This window comes from Heloderma suspectum, chromosome 1, assembly GCF_057233095.1.
Source record: "Heloderma suspectum isolate Gila_16-S chromosome 1, 16-S_ref, whole genome shotgun sequence".
Classification (NCBI taxonomy): domain Eukaryota; kingdom Metazoa; phylum Chordata; class Lepidosauria; order Squamata; family Helodermatidae; genus Heloderma; species Heloderma suspectum.
Window position 1 is genome coordinate 424,040,294 of NC_139458.1, and position 17,709 is coordinate 424,058,002.

A 17,709-nucleotide genomic window follows, 5' to 3' on the forward strand; every position below is an offset into this window, starting at 1 on the left:
TCTCCAGTGGACCACATTTTGTCAGAACTCTCCACCCTAACCTGTCCATCTTGGGTGGCCCTCCATGGCATAACTTATGGCTTCACTGAGTTATGCAAGCCCCTTCGCCACAACAAGGCAGTGATCCATGAAGGGGCAGTGATCCATGAAGGGGTCTCTTTGCCTGTAGGGTGCTTTGTATTAGATTTGCTTCCACTTCAGAAAATCCCCCACCAGGCCACTCTTGACAGTGAAGCATCACCTCTGCTGGACAGTGTAAGCCTAATTTGTCCAGGGACTTCAGTGGCAGGGGAATAGTGGTACAGCTCCCCAAACAAGTTGTCCAATTCGGCTTTGACTCTCTTAATCAAGACCAGTGATGTAGGGTGGAAACATTTTCATTTCATAAGTTCATTAGTAACAAATGGATACCAATTGCAAATACAGTATTAGGCAAGCCTGGCAGTTTCAAAGTTATAATCAATGTTTTTCAGTTTATTATCCCTAGTAAGTGTATGAGGGGGGGGAGTAACTAAAATACATATCTGTCTCAGTGTAAAATGGTACTGATAAGTAGTGACAGCAAAACCTGGCCACAGAAAAATGAATTCTGTTGAAATAGATTGCCAGGATATCATGTTCAGTTCTTTATTAGCATGTCAACAGTTTTTTGGGGGGGGATGCAAGTTTTACAAGTATTACAACAAAAAATCAAAATATGGGGCAATTATTACGCTCTGTCTACTAAATAGAAGTAAGTTATTGTTTAACATCACATATGATTAATTCTTGTGTCTTCTCAAAGGGACTCTGGAATTTGTCTTAATATATTGTACATCGTAAGTACATTTCAGGAGGATGTAAATGTGAGCATATTTTAATTTCAGGAAGAAATTAATTCAGCAAAAGAAGAAAAATTTTCCTCTTTCCACAAGCCAGTTGCTGTTGGAACCCCCCAGCTGTTAACAGTTGGAACAACACACATCTCCAAACTGACCGACGATCAGCTCATAAAAGAGTTCCTTAGCGGATCCTATTGCTTCCACGGGGTGAGAAATACAGTTTATGCATATTTTATGTATACTTTGTAGCTGTGCCGTGTGTTGGTTTTGCATAAAATCCAGTTAGACTTCAAATATATCTCCTATGTCCTAAAGCAGATTTCATGGTATTTGTATACACACGGTTGCTAGAAGAACTGTAGCTTTAGAAAATAACACCAGTTGGAATCCCATAAAGCCCCCTATAGCATGTTCTGCCCATATGCGTTTTTCCTACTACAGTTTTCTTTCAAGCCCGAATAGCTGAGGACAGGATCTGGTGGGTGTATGAGCCCATTTTACTGTGCACTGCATTTTTCCCCTGAACATTCAGGAAGTGATACATACATGCCTGCCTGCCTACCTCTCAAACTGCTCTTCAAACTCCTGAGTCAAAAGAGCAGTTTGAGGAAATGAGAGGGGTGGACAATGTATACATCTAAGGAGTTCCCGTTGAACTGCTCAATCCACAATATGCTTTTGAGCTCTTGGGTGGCATTTTGGGGGTCACTTGAAAAGGAAAAATCTGCCATAGATAAAGACAATTTTGGGAGGGGGGATTGAAAATAAAGGAATATCTCGATAAGACTTGTAGTTCATGCAGTTTCAGCACCCAAAGAGTTTATAAGCAACAATATTCTAGTATTCTGTTCTAGCCTGCTGCCTGTTAAACAGAATTTTCCAATGTAGAAAGTGAAGTACTTCTACTAAAGTATCATAAACAGTGCAAATGGGATGTAGATTGCAGAGTTAAGCAAATATTGATCAGTCAAATTTGTGGTGTTGTTAAAATTTAGGCATCGCTTACCACTGTAAAAAGCAGTCTCTGCTTTTTACACACAGTACAGAAGTTCATGAAAATATAACTGGGGGGGGGGGAGGGATCAGTATAAACTATAATTAGTACAATAATACAATTAAAAATAAATTCCATGAAAACATAATCCAAAAACAATGCAATATGAAAAGCGTTCATCCCCAAAGACATAAAATCTCCTCCCTCTCACAGCCTAGAATGAACATCATAAACACAGCCCATAACAATTGGGCCAGAACCACTGTCCAAATGCCTGAGAAGATAAGTATGTCTTTGCCTGGCGCCAAAACAATTAGTGTCAGCGCCAGACGAGCTTCCATGGGGAGAGCGTTCCATAAAGATGGGACTACCACAGAAAAGTTCTGTTCCTGAACTGACACCCCCACCTGATGTCAGCTGGTCTGAGCTGATCGTCTGTCAGTTTGGAGATGTGTGTCGTTCCAACTGTGAATGGCTGGGGGGTTCCAACAACAACTGGCTTGTGGAAAGAGGAAAATTTTTCTTCTTTTGCTGAATTAATTTCTTCCTGAAATTAAAATATGCTCACATTTACATCCTCCTGAAATGTACTTACCATGTACAGTATATTAAGGGTTGGTTCATATGGGGAGAGGTATCCTCGAGATATTAGAATCCCAAGCCATGTAGGACTTTATAAGTTAAAACCAGCACTTTGAATTTGTCCTGGAAACAAATTGGCAACCAGTGCAGATGAGCCAGAACTAGGCTTCTATTTTCATATCCCCTAGTCCCAGTCAGTAACTTGGCTGCTGAATTCTGCATTGGCTGCAGTTTCCAAACCACCTTCAAAGGCAGCCCAACATACAATTCATTGCAGTAATCTAACCTAGGGGTTACCAGAGCATAGACCACTGATGCTAGGCTGTCCCCATCCAGATAGGGTCGTACCTGGGCTACCAAGCGAAGCTGAGAAGGCACTCTGTGGCACGGAGGCCACCTAACCCTCCAGTGACAATGATGGATCCAGGAGTACCCCCAAGCTATGCACCTGCTCCTTCAGGGAGGTGTGTGACCCCATCCAGAACCAGTTGCATTTCTCCCATCCAGACAGAGGAATCGCCCACCAGCAGAGTCTCAATCTTGCCTGGATTGAGCCTCAGTTTATTGGCCATTACTGAGGCCAGACATCAGTTCAGCACATCCACTGCCACATTTTCCTGAGATGAAAAGGAGAAATAGAGTTGCATGTCATCAGCATACTGATGACAACACACCACGTAACTCCAGATTGACCCCACACAGCAGATTCATGTTGATGTTAAACAACATGGGGGATAGAATCGACGCTTGTGGAACTCCACACTGGAGGATCCATGGAGCCAAGCAGTACCCCTCAAGCACCACCCTCTGGAAAGGACCTTCCAGGCAGTAGTGGAACCACTGCAAAGCAGTGCCCCCAACTTGGACAGCTGCTCCAAAAGGGTACCGTGATCAATGGTATCGAATGCTGCTGAGAGATCAAGGAGTATCAACAGAGACACATTCCCCTTTTTTCTCTCCCAGATCCAGGGAGCGATTCTTAAGGAGTGGTCTTATCACTGCCTCTTTTATTTATTTTTATATATTTATTAAATTTCTTAATTGGCCATCCGGCCAGTCACCCGGGTGACCCAGGACCCCTCCCTCTCGTGAGGAGGCAGTTATCACTTTTCTGGCCCAACCAGCTGTCTCTTCCCTGCTACATTTCACCACCCAAGAAGGGCAAGGATCCAACATGCAAGTGGTTACTTGTTACTATCCAAGCATCTTGTCCACGTCCTTGAGCTGTACTAACTGAAACTCATCCAATAGTACTGGACCAGACTGTGCTCTGGACACTTCATGAGATTGATCTGCTAAAACAGTGGAGCCAAGGCCCTAACAGATGCAAGCAATTTTATCCTCAAAGTGCCAAGCAAATAGAGCTCAGTGAGCTGCCAAGGGTTCAACAACTTCCTTTGGGTCTGTGTGTAATAGGCCCTGAACTACCCAGAAAAGCTCCGCCAATCGGCATAGGGAGGATGCAGCGGAGGCAGCTCTTCACTGCCTCCATTGCCTCTAAGTAGGCTTGATGCTGGATCACATACTGGTGTTCAGTTACATTGTCAGGAGCCTTTCTCCACTTGCGTTGTAGTTGCCTCCCAGCTTGCTTCATTGCCCTAAGCTCCAGATACCCTAAGACATCCAGGCTCTGCTAAGCAAGGGAGGACACTCAGGAATGACTATGTCAACCACCCTGGCTCTCTCCTCATTCCACAGGTTGACCTGAACTTCAACAAGAGCACCAGTCTTGTCAGCTGGAAAATCCCCCAGAGCTGACTAGAAACCAATTCGTCAGCCTCTGAGGGCAGAACATCTTAATGGGTCCCCTGCCTCTGCAGAGGGGAAACACCACTGGTAGTCTAAAACTCACCAGGAGGTGATCTGACCATGATGAATGGTGGCTAAGTTCCCCCACCCTCAGATCATTCTGTTCCTCCTCTGCTGAGAGAACCAAGTCCAGAGTATGTCCAGCCATGAAATTCTGAGCCGCCTCCAATCCATTAACCTTAGCATAGACACTGAAATCCCCCAAAACGAAAAGCTTGGGGGATCTCAACATTGCAGCTGAGACCACCTCTGTCAGCTCAGGCAGGGGCAGTGCTGGGCAGCGAGGCAGGGGGTACACCCTAATCTGTCCCGCTCACCCAACAGAGGAGACAGACACCCTACACCAGCACAACCTGAGAGGAAACCTTGAAAGAAAGTATTCTTATAGAGCAGAGCGACACCCCTCCCTGACCCTTGACCCTGCCCTGGTGCTGCATTAAGAACCCAGACGGACAGAACTTGGGTGAGACTCACCCACCCACACCTGTTCACCCACTAAGTCTCAGTTTTACATGCTAGGCCAGCAGCCTCGTCCACAATCAAATCTTGAATAAGGGGGATCTTGTTAGACACCAGTTTGAGGAGGGGTTTGCACGTGGCACTGGAGGCCCTTGACCTGAGCCACCCTTCTTCGCCTGCCATACCTCCCCCTACCTGAGACCACTAGAATCAGAGCCCCACTCACTCTCCCCACCAAGCCCCTAACTCCTCCTCCCAGGCACATAGCATACACCTCCTCCCAGCCAACTGAAAACGCACACGTACAAATGCAAAGAGAGGAAGGCATGGCAGAGGCGTGGAGCAAGGCAGACAAAACAAAAAATGCACCTGCTCTTTAGATGCTCTGGCTGCTGCACCCACTGTGCTGGGGCATCTGTTCAGACACATCAGCCTGGCAGATACAGACATACACTCCTCCCAGACGTCTAGGGCCATCCACAGATGGCGAAACCAGCAATCCTTGATCCACCTAGGCAGATACTGGCTCGTCTGGGGCCTCAGGCAGATGATTAAGTATCGATCAACTTCCCGCTGTTGTGGTCGGTCTGTGTGTGGGCTAAGCCACTTCAGACGGCAGGTGGAGGCACTCATGATGGAATACACAACGATGTTCTCCACACAGAAATCTAGCCAGCCAGGCAGAAGACTAGACTAGTCTCACAGGCTAGTTTTCTGCATACGGATTTTCATTTCATTTCATTTGTATGGAGGAGTAATACATCGTGTCAGTTCCCACCTGCAGTCTGAAGTGGTACAGGCCAGACACAGCTTTACTACCTCTCGTGAGAGCTAAGGCAGAGAGATCCCTTAGCAAAGGCACAAGATTTTACCATGTAAAGTTGTGCGTTTTGTTCTACTGTTAAATAGAAGGGGAGCTGTAAAGAGACGATTGTCTCAGCTTGGCCCCTGGAAGCACCCCCATATCCCCCTTTAATCTCAAAATCTTTAGCACACATTTTAGACAGCAAAATGCTTCAGGTGCGTTTTCCTATTTAGACTGTCAACATGTAGCTGTAGGCTAGAAAAAATATCTAACTCCATGTAACTGTTTGGTTTTTGATGAAATCTGATGGATACATTGGATGCTTTAGTAGTTTACTTGAATCTTATTCCCCTGCCTCTTTTCTAGGGTGTCGGCTGGTGGAGGTATGAATTCTGCTATGGCAAGTATGTGCACCAGTACCACAAGGTATGGAGGAACAGCAGTTGAAAGGTTCTGCCACTAGATGGCTACACTTGATGGGTCTGTATGCTTTCCTCCAGATGTTTTAGATGTCAACTCCCATCAGCCCCAGCCAGGATGGCCAGTGGTTAAGAATGCTAGGAGTTGTAGTCCAAAAGATCTGGAGGGAGCCAGGTTGGGAAGGCTTGGATAAACAGGCATAGGAAGCTGTCTTATACCAGGTCAAACCATTGGTTCATGTAGCTCAATACAGAAACTACTTCATGTTCATAGAATCATAGAATAGTAGGGTTGGAAGGAGCCTACAAGTCCAATGCAGGTATCCAAGTCAAAGCATCCCTGACAGATGACTGTCCAGCCTCATTTTGAATGCCTCCAGTGTGGGAGAGCCCACTACCTCCCCAGGTAATTGGTTCCATTGTCATATTGCTCTAACAGGAAGCTTTTCCTGATGTTCAGCCGGAATCTGGCTTCCTGTAACTTGAGCCTATTATTCTGTGTCCCGCACTCTGGGATGATCGAGAAGAGATCCTGGCCTTCCTCTCTGTGACAACCTTTCAGGTACTTGAAGAGCGCTATCCTATCTCCCCTCAGTCTTCTCTTCTCAAGGCTAAACATGCCCAGTTCTTTCAGTCTCTCCTCATAGGGCTTTGTTTCCAGTCCCCTGATCATCTTCGTTGCCCTCTACACCTTTTCCAGTTTGTCTGCATCCTTCTTAAGGTGTGGTGCCTAAAACTGGACACAGTACTCAGTATGAGGCCTAACCAGTGCTCAGTAGAGGGGAACTAGTACTTCCCGGGATTTGGAAGCTATACTTCTATTAATGCAGCCCCAAATAGTATTTGCCTTTTTTGCAGCCACATCGCATTGTTGGCTTGTATTCTGCGTGTGATCTACAACAATTCCAAGGTCCTTCTCGCTTGTAGTATTGTTGAGCCACGTATCCCCCATCTTGTAACTGTGCCTTTGGTTTCTTCTTCCTAGGTGTGGAACCTGGCATTTATTTATCCCTATTAAATGTCATTCTGTTGTTTTCTGCCCAGCGCTCCAGCCTGTCAAGATCACTTTGAATTCTGTTTCTGTCTTCCAGGGTATTAGCTATCCCGCCCAATTTTGTGTCATCTGCAAATTTGATCAGCATTCCCTGCACCTCCTCCTCCAAGTCATTAATACAAATGTTGAAGAGCACTGGGCCCAAGACTGAGCCCTGCGGTACCCTGCTCGTTACCTCTCCCCTGTTTGAGAAGATCCCATCGATAAGGACGCTTTGAGTCCGATTCTGTAGCCAACTGTGGATCCACGTGATCGTTGTTTCATCTAGCCCACTTTGAGTTAGTTTGCTCATCAGGATATCATGGGGCACTTTGTCATAATATACCTGAAGTCGAGGTATATTATGTCCACAGCATTCTTACAGTCCACAAGGGAGGTTACCTGATCAAAAAATGAGATCAGTTTAGTCTGGCAGGATTTGTTCTTGACAAATCCATGTTGGCTTCGAGTAATCACTGCATTGTTTTCAAGGTGCTTGAGGATGGATTGCTTTTATCATCTGCTCCAGAATTTTCCCAGGGATTGCTATCAGACTGACTGCTCTGTAGTTCCCAGGTTCCTCCTTTTTGCCCTTTTGGAAGATAGGGACAACATTAGCCCTCCTCCAGTCCTTTGTCACTTCACCCGTCCTCCATGATTTCTCAAAGATACTAGGCAGTGGTTCTGAGGGTTCTTCTGCCAGTTCCTTTATTACTCTAGGATGCAGTTCATCTCACCCTGGAGAGTTGAACTCAGGGCCATATTCCCTCAGGGGTAATCTGTTGGGTTGGGCCAGAGCCAAAAATGCATGGACACACTCCTTTTCTGCCATCCCCTTTTCCTCTTTCTCCATGCCCAGCAGAGGGCTTCTCTCCTCCCGCCCCCATTGCTCCATCTGTTTCAGCTTTTTCCCTTTCCCTATTAGAAGTCTGAACTTGCATGGGTTTGCTCCCCTGCCCTTCTTCCATCACTCTGTTTCGGCATTTCCCCAATTTTTCCCTCTCTCCCACCCACTCACCTTCTCTTCCTCTGGCGTCTTCCCACATGTATGAAATTAGGTCGAGGGCCACAAGTTGCTCGACTCTGGTGTACACTGAGTGACAGCAGCTCTCCAGGGTTCAGACAGGAGCCTTTCCTGGCCTTAGCTGGAGATGCTGGGTATTGAACCTGGAACCTGCTGCATGCAGCACATGGGCTCTATGCTGAGATACGGTTCCAGGCCATCCTCCCAGCATCGTAGTGCTGTTCCCATGTTCAGTGATTTAGTGACAGAAAATGTTTCGCAATACTTGCAATGGCGAGGTGTGTCCCAGTAGCACCAGTCTGTACTGGTCAGAATTGAAATTACACAGCTTTGCATATTGTACACACGTAGCAAGCTTGCTTACAAAAGCATTTGTTTTGCTAAACATGCTGCTGTTATACCCCTGCCCTGTACTGTGGTAAATGCTGGGGGAAATACTTTGGACATAATCCAGTAGGAAATTCTCCTGCTCAAGCACCATTGGAGTGAAAGAGAGCACGAGTGGTCTTGCGCAGCTTCCAGTCATTTCACTGGTTCATGGCAGGATAATATTTTGACTGACTTGTGCATCCCAGGAAGTGTAAAGTCATGTTTCCTTCTATACAGGACACACACCATCATTTTGGCCATGGAAGAGCCACCATAAGATTACTTTTCCTCTTTAAGAGTCATGTGCTATCCATGGTCTTGTCAATGTACTCCGCATTGCAAGATGATGTGTCACCATGTCTGAAATTGTTATAGCATTTTTCATGCTGCAGCAGTGGGTGATCCTACCCCATGGAGGCCCTTTCATGGGAACATAAATTTGGGTTAGTATGTAAACTGCTCTGGGAATGTTTACTGAAGGATAGTATAGAAATATTATAGTAAATTATGGGTATGAATGGTCACTAGATAAGAAGTCTTCAAATAAATTAAGGAGAAATGTTTTGTTTATTTTTAGGATAAGGAAAATGGCAAAACGACTATAGTTGTGGGCACATGGAACAAGGAGGAACACCTTGAGTGGGCACAAAAAAATGTGGCTAGAGCCTATCACCTCAAAGATGATGGCCTGCAAACAGTCAAGTACGTCCAAGCTGGTTTTCAGATAAAAACCTGGAGAAAGGATGCGTTGCTTTGTTTTAGCATGTCTTAATATCAGTTTAGAACAAAGCTGTTTTTAAAGCCACCAATGTTTAAAATGTTCAGCCTTAATCTGGGACTTAAAATGCTGCATAATGTTTCCACCCCATGCTTCTAAAAGTGCAGACTTTTGTTCACTGTGCCTTTACTACTTGGATGGCCTGAAAAGGAGAAGCTGGAGGGAACCCATCTGCCTTCCATTTTACAATAGCTTACCTGTCTTGTTGCCTGGATCTTACCTTACTCGTTTCAGGCAATCAGGTACACTTTCAAGCCTGGGTTAAGGATTGCTTAAGCTCAGCTTTTGCACTGCCAATTTCATGGAGGCATTCACTGAGTTTTGGTGTGTTGGGTGCAGCAGCATTGGCACAGTAGTGTGGTAAAGTTGAACTTTGTGTGGCATAATGGTTAGAGCGGGAGGAGCAATGTGCAACCCATGGGCTGCCTGTGGCTCCTGCTACACCCCAAAATCGTTAATTTAAATTAAAAACAAAATGGCGCCTGGAGCGGCCATTTTGAGCATACCTCCTATTAGAACCAGCTAGCTTGCTTAGCTTGTGTACACATGAAATTAATTCACAGAATTGCCAAGTGCATGTAAAAACTTGGTGTCTGCCTTCTCCTTCCCTAGATTTATGATATGTGCAGGATCGTGATAAAATTCTTCCCACCACTAAGTAGGACCATACATCACCTTGGTAACTTCCTACTTGGGAGGTAGTTGCCTGTGTTCACACCATATATTGCAAATAGCTGGGGAAAGAAGTGCCAGTTGTTTGTGGGGAGAATTGCTGTATGCCCTTGTAAGTCATCTGGAATTCATGTATCTCCCCAAAGGCAAGATCCACAGGTCCCGTTACAAATGATATCAAAAGAAGTTGTACGTAACTCATGCTCCTTCTTTACCTTTTTCTATATAACACAAGAACTAGCTGCAGCTTGCAGAGGTAGCATTAGCTAGTGGAAGTATTGCATTTAATTGCCATGTGAGCTGTCAGTCTTTGTGCCTCGATAGATTGATGGGGTGGGGGAATAGTTAGAGGAATGCTCATTCATCCTCTGTTCTGAGATTTTCAGAAATACTACCTTCATGCTTTTAGATGTTGGCACAACATAATAATAATGACTACTGATCAGGCTGAGAATGTGGCGCCTATGGGTTGTAGAGATGGACAATGTCCTTACATGTGCGTGTGCATTTAGTTGTTCGTTGGAGTGAAGGAGCAATGTTTTAATACACCAAATCTAAACACTAGTACCAGCATCCAAATGGGTTATGTGACCTTAATTTCCATCGCACCAAAATACTAGAGTAACACAATCTCAGAAGCAAAACAGCTCCAAGTGCTGAACCTTGTGTAGGCCTTTCGGTGATCAAAAATATTATTTCAGAGGGCTCTACACAAAATGAAGCCCTAGGCTTGAGTTGGCTTATGTGCCTTGTAATAGTTCCGTAGAGGACAGGAGTTGAGGGTCTGCAGCTCTTATTGCTTCAGCTGTGAGTTTTAAGTGACTGTTGCTATGAAATTCTAATTTGGAACTTTCTTGGCAGAATGGTGTCTCACTACTATGGAAATGGAGATGTTTGCGACTTAACTGATAGACCTCGACAGGTGACAGTGAAATTGAAGTGAGTTGCATCCTTAAAAAATACTATGTTCTGGACTGACATATTCTGCCCGAATATGTTAATATGCCCCAAATAAGGCTCTTAAAATGCATTCCACTTTGCTTTTAAGGAACTACATGACCGTATCTTTGTTAATCATTGGGCGCAATACAGAAAGTTCCCTCAGGTACACTTAAAGACTTGTATGTGCTCTGCAAAGAGCATTTTCCCCCCCAGATAACAGCCCCCTCTCAGAAACTCTTTTGCCAGGCCATGTTGTGTCTGCTGCTCAGGTTGTTATAACTCGCATGCAGATAGTCATGCAGTTTTCTCTGGATTGTGGCCCAGTTGTCTAGTATCTGCTGTATGGTGATGTAAGTACTTATCTCTGTTTTGCCTGTCCTGGAGAAACGGGTTTTAGTTTGTTCATCTGTCTGTGCTCTGCTGGTTTCATGCTATGGCATTCCAAGCTGACAGCTTTCTGTATCAGCCAGTTGGTGCTCTCAAAAAGGGACATAAGAACAGCTAAACCAGGAAGTGTTGCATAGCATAACGTAATGCTAGTTTTGCTAGTCTTGCATCATCATGAGTACTGCTTCACAGGGTATGTCAGCAGAAAATCTTGGAGCTAGGTAGTAGCTTGGTTAAACAGTAAGCATTCTCTAATGCCTGGGACACCCACTAACAACCATTTCTGTCTTAAGGTGCAAAGAATCAGATTCTCCTCATGCAGTAACAGTATATATGCTGGAGCCTCACTCCTGTCAGTACATCCTCGGGGTACGTACTCATGAACTTGATCTAAATCATGCTGACATTTAGGAATAGAGTTTCTCATGGCAGTTGCATTTCACTTACTGAAAGCATGCTAGCTCAGACACAGACATTCAATTTTCTATCTTAGGCTGGCATTTTATCTGCACTAAAGCTTTCTTCAGGACCTTGCTGGCAACCCTTTTATAGCCACAGTGTATCTTTCTAGAAGACATGCAGGAGGGAGGGTGCAGAACTAATAATATGTGGGGTAGGACCTCAGCTCTAGACTGTGACTGATTTCCATGAGCTTTTATTTTTAGAGTTAATGCTGATAAGATAATAGCTCAAGACTGACTTAAGAGTTCGTTAAAAACGTTTTATGTGCCGTTTGTTCAAATGCCAGAGTGAAGTAGTTTCTAAACCATTTTGTATTTTAAAATCACCAGTGGCCAGCTAAGGGGCCATTTCAGATTTGGTTTATTTTACTTTATATGATATTAAGCACATTAGAGGTCAGATGGAACATTCATGCTCAGATGTGTATCTGCCCAGGTTTAAAGGTTGAATTCATTCTAATGTTAGAATTAAGGAGAAATATGTTGGCAGGAGTGACCTTTTGTCAGGAATACTCCAGTTATGCCACACTTCGACAGAGCTGAAAGGTAGCCTTAGGCTTCGAGGTGAAGACTTCTTTGTTCAAGGCAAAGTTATTTTCTATTAAAATAAAACCCTTTGAATGTTAGGAATATTGGGAACAACCCAGCCAAGGACTTTGCAGTCCCTTTTGATTTTAAAGATGTGAGCAAATCAGTGGGACTTCAAAGTGCTTAACATCTAGCTGGGTTGTACCTGTTAGGGTGGTTTTTTGTCCTTGGAAGACATGTCCTGATTCCTTTGACTATCAAAAATGCAAACTCTTCTCAGAAAAGAAAATAGTTCTGTGCTGGCTTGGTGTTGTGAAACAAATACCCAAGATGAGCATGCAAAAGATGTTATTTTGGATGTGTCTGGCTGGCTGTCTATTATTCAGTACAACCAAAATGGCTTGTCATGACAGGTGGAGTGTATGCAAAGGGCAGCCTTCTAATTTTGCAAGGACCTTGGGAGCTGGACGAGTGCCTCCCTCATGAGGTTTTTGTAAGTTAGGGCACAGCCAGACTCTCAAAGCTGGTGGTCACGACTTATTTTGACTACAGCCTTGTCCTCAAGTGCAGCAGTTTTCTTTCCGTCACAGGAATTAGTGGCAGCTCTTCACTTTGATATGGGAGAAAGTCAGGGTGTGCACTGGCCATTAAGAATAAAGCTTACTTCCATCTGCATAGCCTCATTCTTGATTCTGTTTTGAGCTTACACTGAAGTATGACAGACTGTTAGAAACTGGCTTTTATAGATACAGGTTTGCATTACTACAGGAAGGTCGCAATACATATGAGTGATGCTCTACGTTGCAGAATTAAAATGATACATATCCCTGTCCCAGGGAACATAAAAGGGTTCAGACGCTCAGCTGCTACAAAACGAGGTAGCCCACTTCTTCTCATTCATTCCCCCTTTTTAAAAAAAAGACACAGCCATGATATATTAGTGGCACAATCCTATGGCTGCTAGTCAGTGGCTAGATGGCCATAGGATTGGTCGGTTCCCAGAGAACCGACCCCCACCCCCTCCCGTGCTGCCTCATAGGCAGCGCAGATTGGCCCTGCGGTCCGTGCTTGTAAGAGCAGTGCAGAACTGCAAAAACGGGGCGTTCCCAAGGGCAGGGAAGTCAGAAATCCTGTACGACACATGCAATGTGTCATCCAGCCACCTCTTCCCACACTTCGAGGCCCCGCAGCTAGACAGCCAGAATTGGCTGTCTAGCCCCAAAAGCAGGGCTGGGGGAGCGAGATCCGCTCCTCACCACTCCCCACACCCTGCACTGGATAGGCAGTTGCCCCTGGGGTTGGAGGCGACCGTCAATCTTGATAGGATTGCTCCCTAAAACAGCACAATCCAACAAGAGACAAGTAGACTTCTGCTCCCCCTTTATGGATCACTGCCTTGTTGGGGCGAAGGGGCTTGCGTAACTCAGTCAAGCCATAAGCTATGCCCTGCAGGGCCACCCAAGACAGACAGGTCATGGCAGAGAGTTCTCACAAAATGTGGTCCACTGGAGAAGGAAATGGCAACCCACTCCAATATTTTTGCCAAGAAAACCCCATGGAACGTATCACAAGGCTAAAAGATATGACGCCAGAAGATGAGACCCTCAGGTCGGAAGGTGTCCAATATACTACTGGGGAAGAGCAGAGGGTATTTCCAAGTAGCGCCAGAAAGAGTGAAGCGGCTGGGCCAAAGCCGAAAGGACACTCAGCTGTGGATGTGTCTGGTGGTGAAAAGAAAATCCAGTGCTGTAAAGAACAATATTCTTTAGGAACCTGGAATGTAAGATCAATGAATCAAGGTAAGCTGGAGGTGGTCAAACATGAGATGACAAGATTGAACATCGACATCTTGGGAATCAGTGAACTCAAATGGACAGGCATGGGCGAATTTAATTCAGGTGACCATCATATCTACTATTGTGGGCAAGAATCCCTTAGAAGAAATGGAGTAGCACTCATAGTCAACAAAAGGATGGGAAAAGCAGTACTGGAGTACAATCTCAAAAACGACAGAATGATCTCAGTACGAATCCAAGACAAACCATTCAACATCACAGTAATTCAAGTCTATGCCCCAACCACTGAGGCCGAAGAAGCTGAGGTTGATCGGTTCTATGAAGACCTACAACACCTTCTAGAACTAACACCAAAAAAAGATGTCCTCTTCATCATAGGGGATTGGAATGCTAAAGCAGGAAGTCAAGGAATCACCGGGATAACAGGCAGGCATGGCCTTGGTGTACAAAATGAAGCAGGACAAAGGCTAATCGAGTTTTGCCAAGAGAACACGCTGATCAGAGCAAACACCCTTTTCCAAGAGCACAAGAGGCGACTCTACACATGGACATCACCAGATGGTCAATATCGAAATCAGATTGGTTATGTCCTTTGCAGCCAAAGATGGAGACGCTCTACACAGTGAGTAAAAACAAGACCTGGAGCTGACTGTGGCTCAGATCATGAGCTGCTTCTTGCAAAATTTCATCTTAAATTGAAGAATGTAGGGAAAACCACTAAACCATTCAGGTATGACCTAAATCATATCCCTTATGAATATACAGTGGAGGTGAGGAACAGATTTCAGGGATTAGACCTGATAGACAGAGTGCCTGAGGAACTATGGACGGAGGTCCGTCACATTGTTCAGGAGGCAGCAACGAAATCCATCCCAAAGAAAAAGAAATGCAAGAAAGCCAAGTGGCTGTCTGATGAGGCTTTACAAGTAGCTGAGGAAAGAGGGGAAGCGAAAAGCAAGGGAGAAAGGGGAAGATATATCCAACTGAATGCAGAGTTCCAGAGAATAGCAAGGAGAGACAAGAAGGCCTTCTTAAATGAACAATGCAAAGAAATCGAGGAAAACAACAGAATGAGAAAGACTAGATATCTTTTCAAGAAAATCGGAGATCTCAAGGGAACATTTTGTGCAAAGACGGGCATGATAAAGGACAAAGAAGGCAGGGACCTAACAGAAGCAGATGAGATTAAGAAGAGGTGGAAAGAATACACAGAAGAACTATACAGGAAAGATCTGAATGTCCCTGATAGCCATGAGAGTGCGGTCACTGAACTTGAGCCGGACATCCTCGAGAGTGAAGTCAAGTGGGCCTTAGGAAGCATTACTAACAACAAAGCTAGCGGAGATGACAGTATTCCAGCTAAGCTATTTAAAATCCTAAAAGATGATGCTGTTAAACTGCTGCATTCAATATGCCAACAAATTTGGAACACTCAACAATGGCCGCAAGACTGTAAAAGTTCAGTTTACATTCCAATTCCAAAGAACGGCAATGCCAAAGAGTGTTCAAACTACCGCACAATTGCGCTCATTTCACATGCCAGCAAGGTGATGCTCAAAATCCTACAAGCTAGGCTTCAGCAGTATGCGAACCGAGAACTACTAGAAGTACTAGCTGGGTTTCGAAGAGGCAGAGGAACTAGAGATCAAATCGCCAACATTCGCTGCATCATGGAGAAAGCAAGAGAATTCCAGAAAAATGTCTATTTCTGCTTCATTGACTACGCTAAAGCCTTTGATTGTGTGGATCACAACAAACTGTGGCAAATTCTTAAAGTGATGGGAGTACCAGACTACCTTACCTGTCTCCTGAGAAACCTGTACAAGGGTCAAGAAGCAACAGTAAGAACCGGACATGGAACAACTGAGTGGTTCAAAATTGGGAAAGGAGTACAACAAGGCTGCATATTGTCACCCTGCTTATTTAACTTATATGCAGAGTACATCATGAGAAATGCCGGGTTGGATGAATCAGAGGTCGGAATTAAGATTGCTGGGAGAATTATCAACAACCTCCGATATGCAGACGATACCACCCTAATGGCAGAAAGCGAAGAGGATCTCAAGAGCCTCTTGTTGAGGGTGAAAGAGGAGAGTGCAAAAGCTGGTTTGAAACTCAACATTAAGAAAACTAAGATCATGGCATCTGGCCCTATCACTTCCTGGCATATAGAAGGGGAAGAAATGGAAGCAGTGACAGATTTTACTTTCTTGGGCTCCAAGATCACCGCAGACGGTGACTGTAGCCATGAAATTAAAAGACGCTTGCTCCTTGGGAGGTAAGCTATGGCAAACCTAGACAGCATAGTAAGAAGCAGAGACATCACCTTGCCGACAAAGGTCCGTCTAATCAAAGCTATGGTTTTCCCAGTAGTAATGTATGGCTGTGAGAGCTGGACTATAAGGAAGACTGAGCACCGAAGAATTGATGGTTTCGAACTGTGGTGCTGGAGAAGACTCTTACGAGTCCCCTGGACTGCAAGGAGGTCAAATCAGTCCATCCTAAAGGAAATCAACCCTGAGTGCTCATTGGAAGGGCAGATGCTGAAGCTCAAATATTTTGGCCACCTAATGCGAAGAGAAAACTCTCTGGAAAAGACCCTGATGCTGGGAAAGACTGAAGGCAAAAGGAGAAGGGGACAGCAGAGGATGAGATGGCTAGATAGCATCACGGATGCAATGAATATGAACTTGAGCACGCTCCGGGAGAGAGCGCAGGACAGGAAGGCCTGGCGTGCTATGGTCCATGGGGTCACGAAGAGTCGCACACGACTGAACGACTGAACAACAACAAGAGTTCTGCTCATATTACGGGACTTTCTCTCCTTGCTTTCCACCCTCAGCTTTCCATGAAAACCTGCTGCAGAGTGTCTCCCAGGCATCCAGAGTAGATGAGGGCATACAGGGGGATACAGGTGAGGAGGGCGAATCAGTTCCATTGATGGAAGCAGTTCTATCAGCAGAAGTACTTCATGACATAGAATCAATGGGTTGGACCCAGATTTAGTCATGCTTGAAGTGGACCCACTGAAATCAATGGGAGTTCAGTTAGTCGTGACTAAAACAAGTCCCATTTTGTTCATGGGTCTATGTAGGTATATCTAAATCTGGATCTAACACATTGTTTTCTGTACTTGAAATTTCCTGTATATATATTTTTTTTTAATAAAGCAAATGGCTAGACGTTATTTGGCCATTTCCAAAACATACATCTTGTTTGGATAAGCAGATTATCTACCCATCCTTCTTAATAACTGGTCATAGAGGTTGGGCCCGGGTTCCCACCTCCTCCAATTAACTCTTATCACCATTGTGGCTGCATCTAAAGGTCTAACACTTTTGTATACAATTTTTCCTTCCAGGTGGAATCACCAGTTATCTGTAAAATTTTGGATACAGCAGATGAATATGGACTGCTTTCAGTGCCCAGTTAATAGCGCATGGGATTCATTAAAAGCTCGGGGCCTTGAAAGCTGAAGGAGGAAAGTACAGTTGGGATTCTCCACATGAACCAATGGTGAAGAGAAGCGCTGAGCCAGAAAGACCTCACCAGCAGACCCATATAAAACAAAAAGCTATCATGAACCACTTTGTGAATATTATATGTACATAAGAGGCTATTGATAAACTTTTAAAAATTAAAAATCTTATCTTGGATCTTTTCACTTGCCCTGTAACATGGAGTAGAGTCTCTCTTTACTAAGGTGTTGCAGTGTCTGCTTGGATTGAGAAACTGTCGCTCTTCATGGAAAAGGATTGCTCCCTTCCCTTGAAGGGGGATGAGAATAAAACAGACCATCTTCTACCTGCAGTCTTTTGGTAACACAAGTA

General features: G+C 44.7%; 1 protein-coding gene across 4 annotated transcripts in view; it reads left to right on the forward strand.

The window, feature by feature from the left end:
- The window catches only part of ERLEC1 (endoplasmic reticulum lectin 1), a 32,400-nt gene extending 14,845 nt beyond the window's left edge, over positions 1 to 17,555 (forward strand). For 2 of the 4 annotated variants that reach the window (XM_084829239.1, XM_084829240.1), the window contains 6 exons: positions 867 to 1,028; positions 5,837 to 5,896; positions 8,893 to 9,017; positions 10,627 to 10,704; positions 11,388 to 11,463; positions 17,241 to 17,555. In XM_084829239.1, the coding sequence (XP_084685365.1) occupies positions 867 to 1,028; positions 5,837 to 5,896; positions 8,893 to 9,017; positions 10,627 to 10,704; positions 11,388 to 11,463; positions 17,241 to 17,312 (573 nt within the window). In that variant the 3' untranslated portion in view covers positions 17,313 to 17,555. The remainder of the gene's footprint in view (positions 1 to 866; positions 1,029 to 5,836; positions 5,897 to 8,892; positions 9,018 to 10,626; positions 10,705 to 11,387; positions 11,464 to 17,240) is intronic. The other 2 variants (XM_084829241.1, XM_084829242.1) reach the window with 1 other exon arrangement.
- The last annotated feature ends 154 nt before the right edge of the window (positions 17,556 to 17,709 follow it).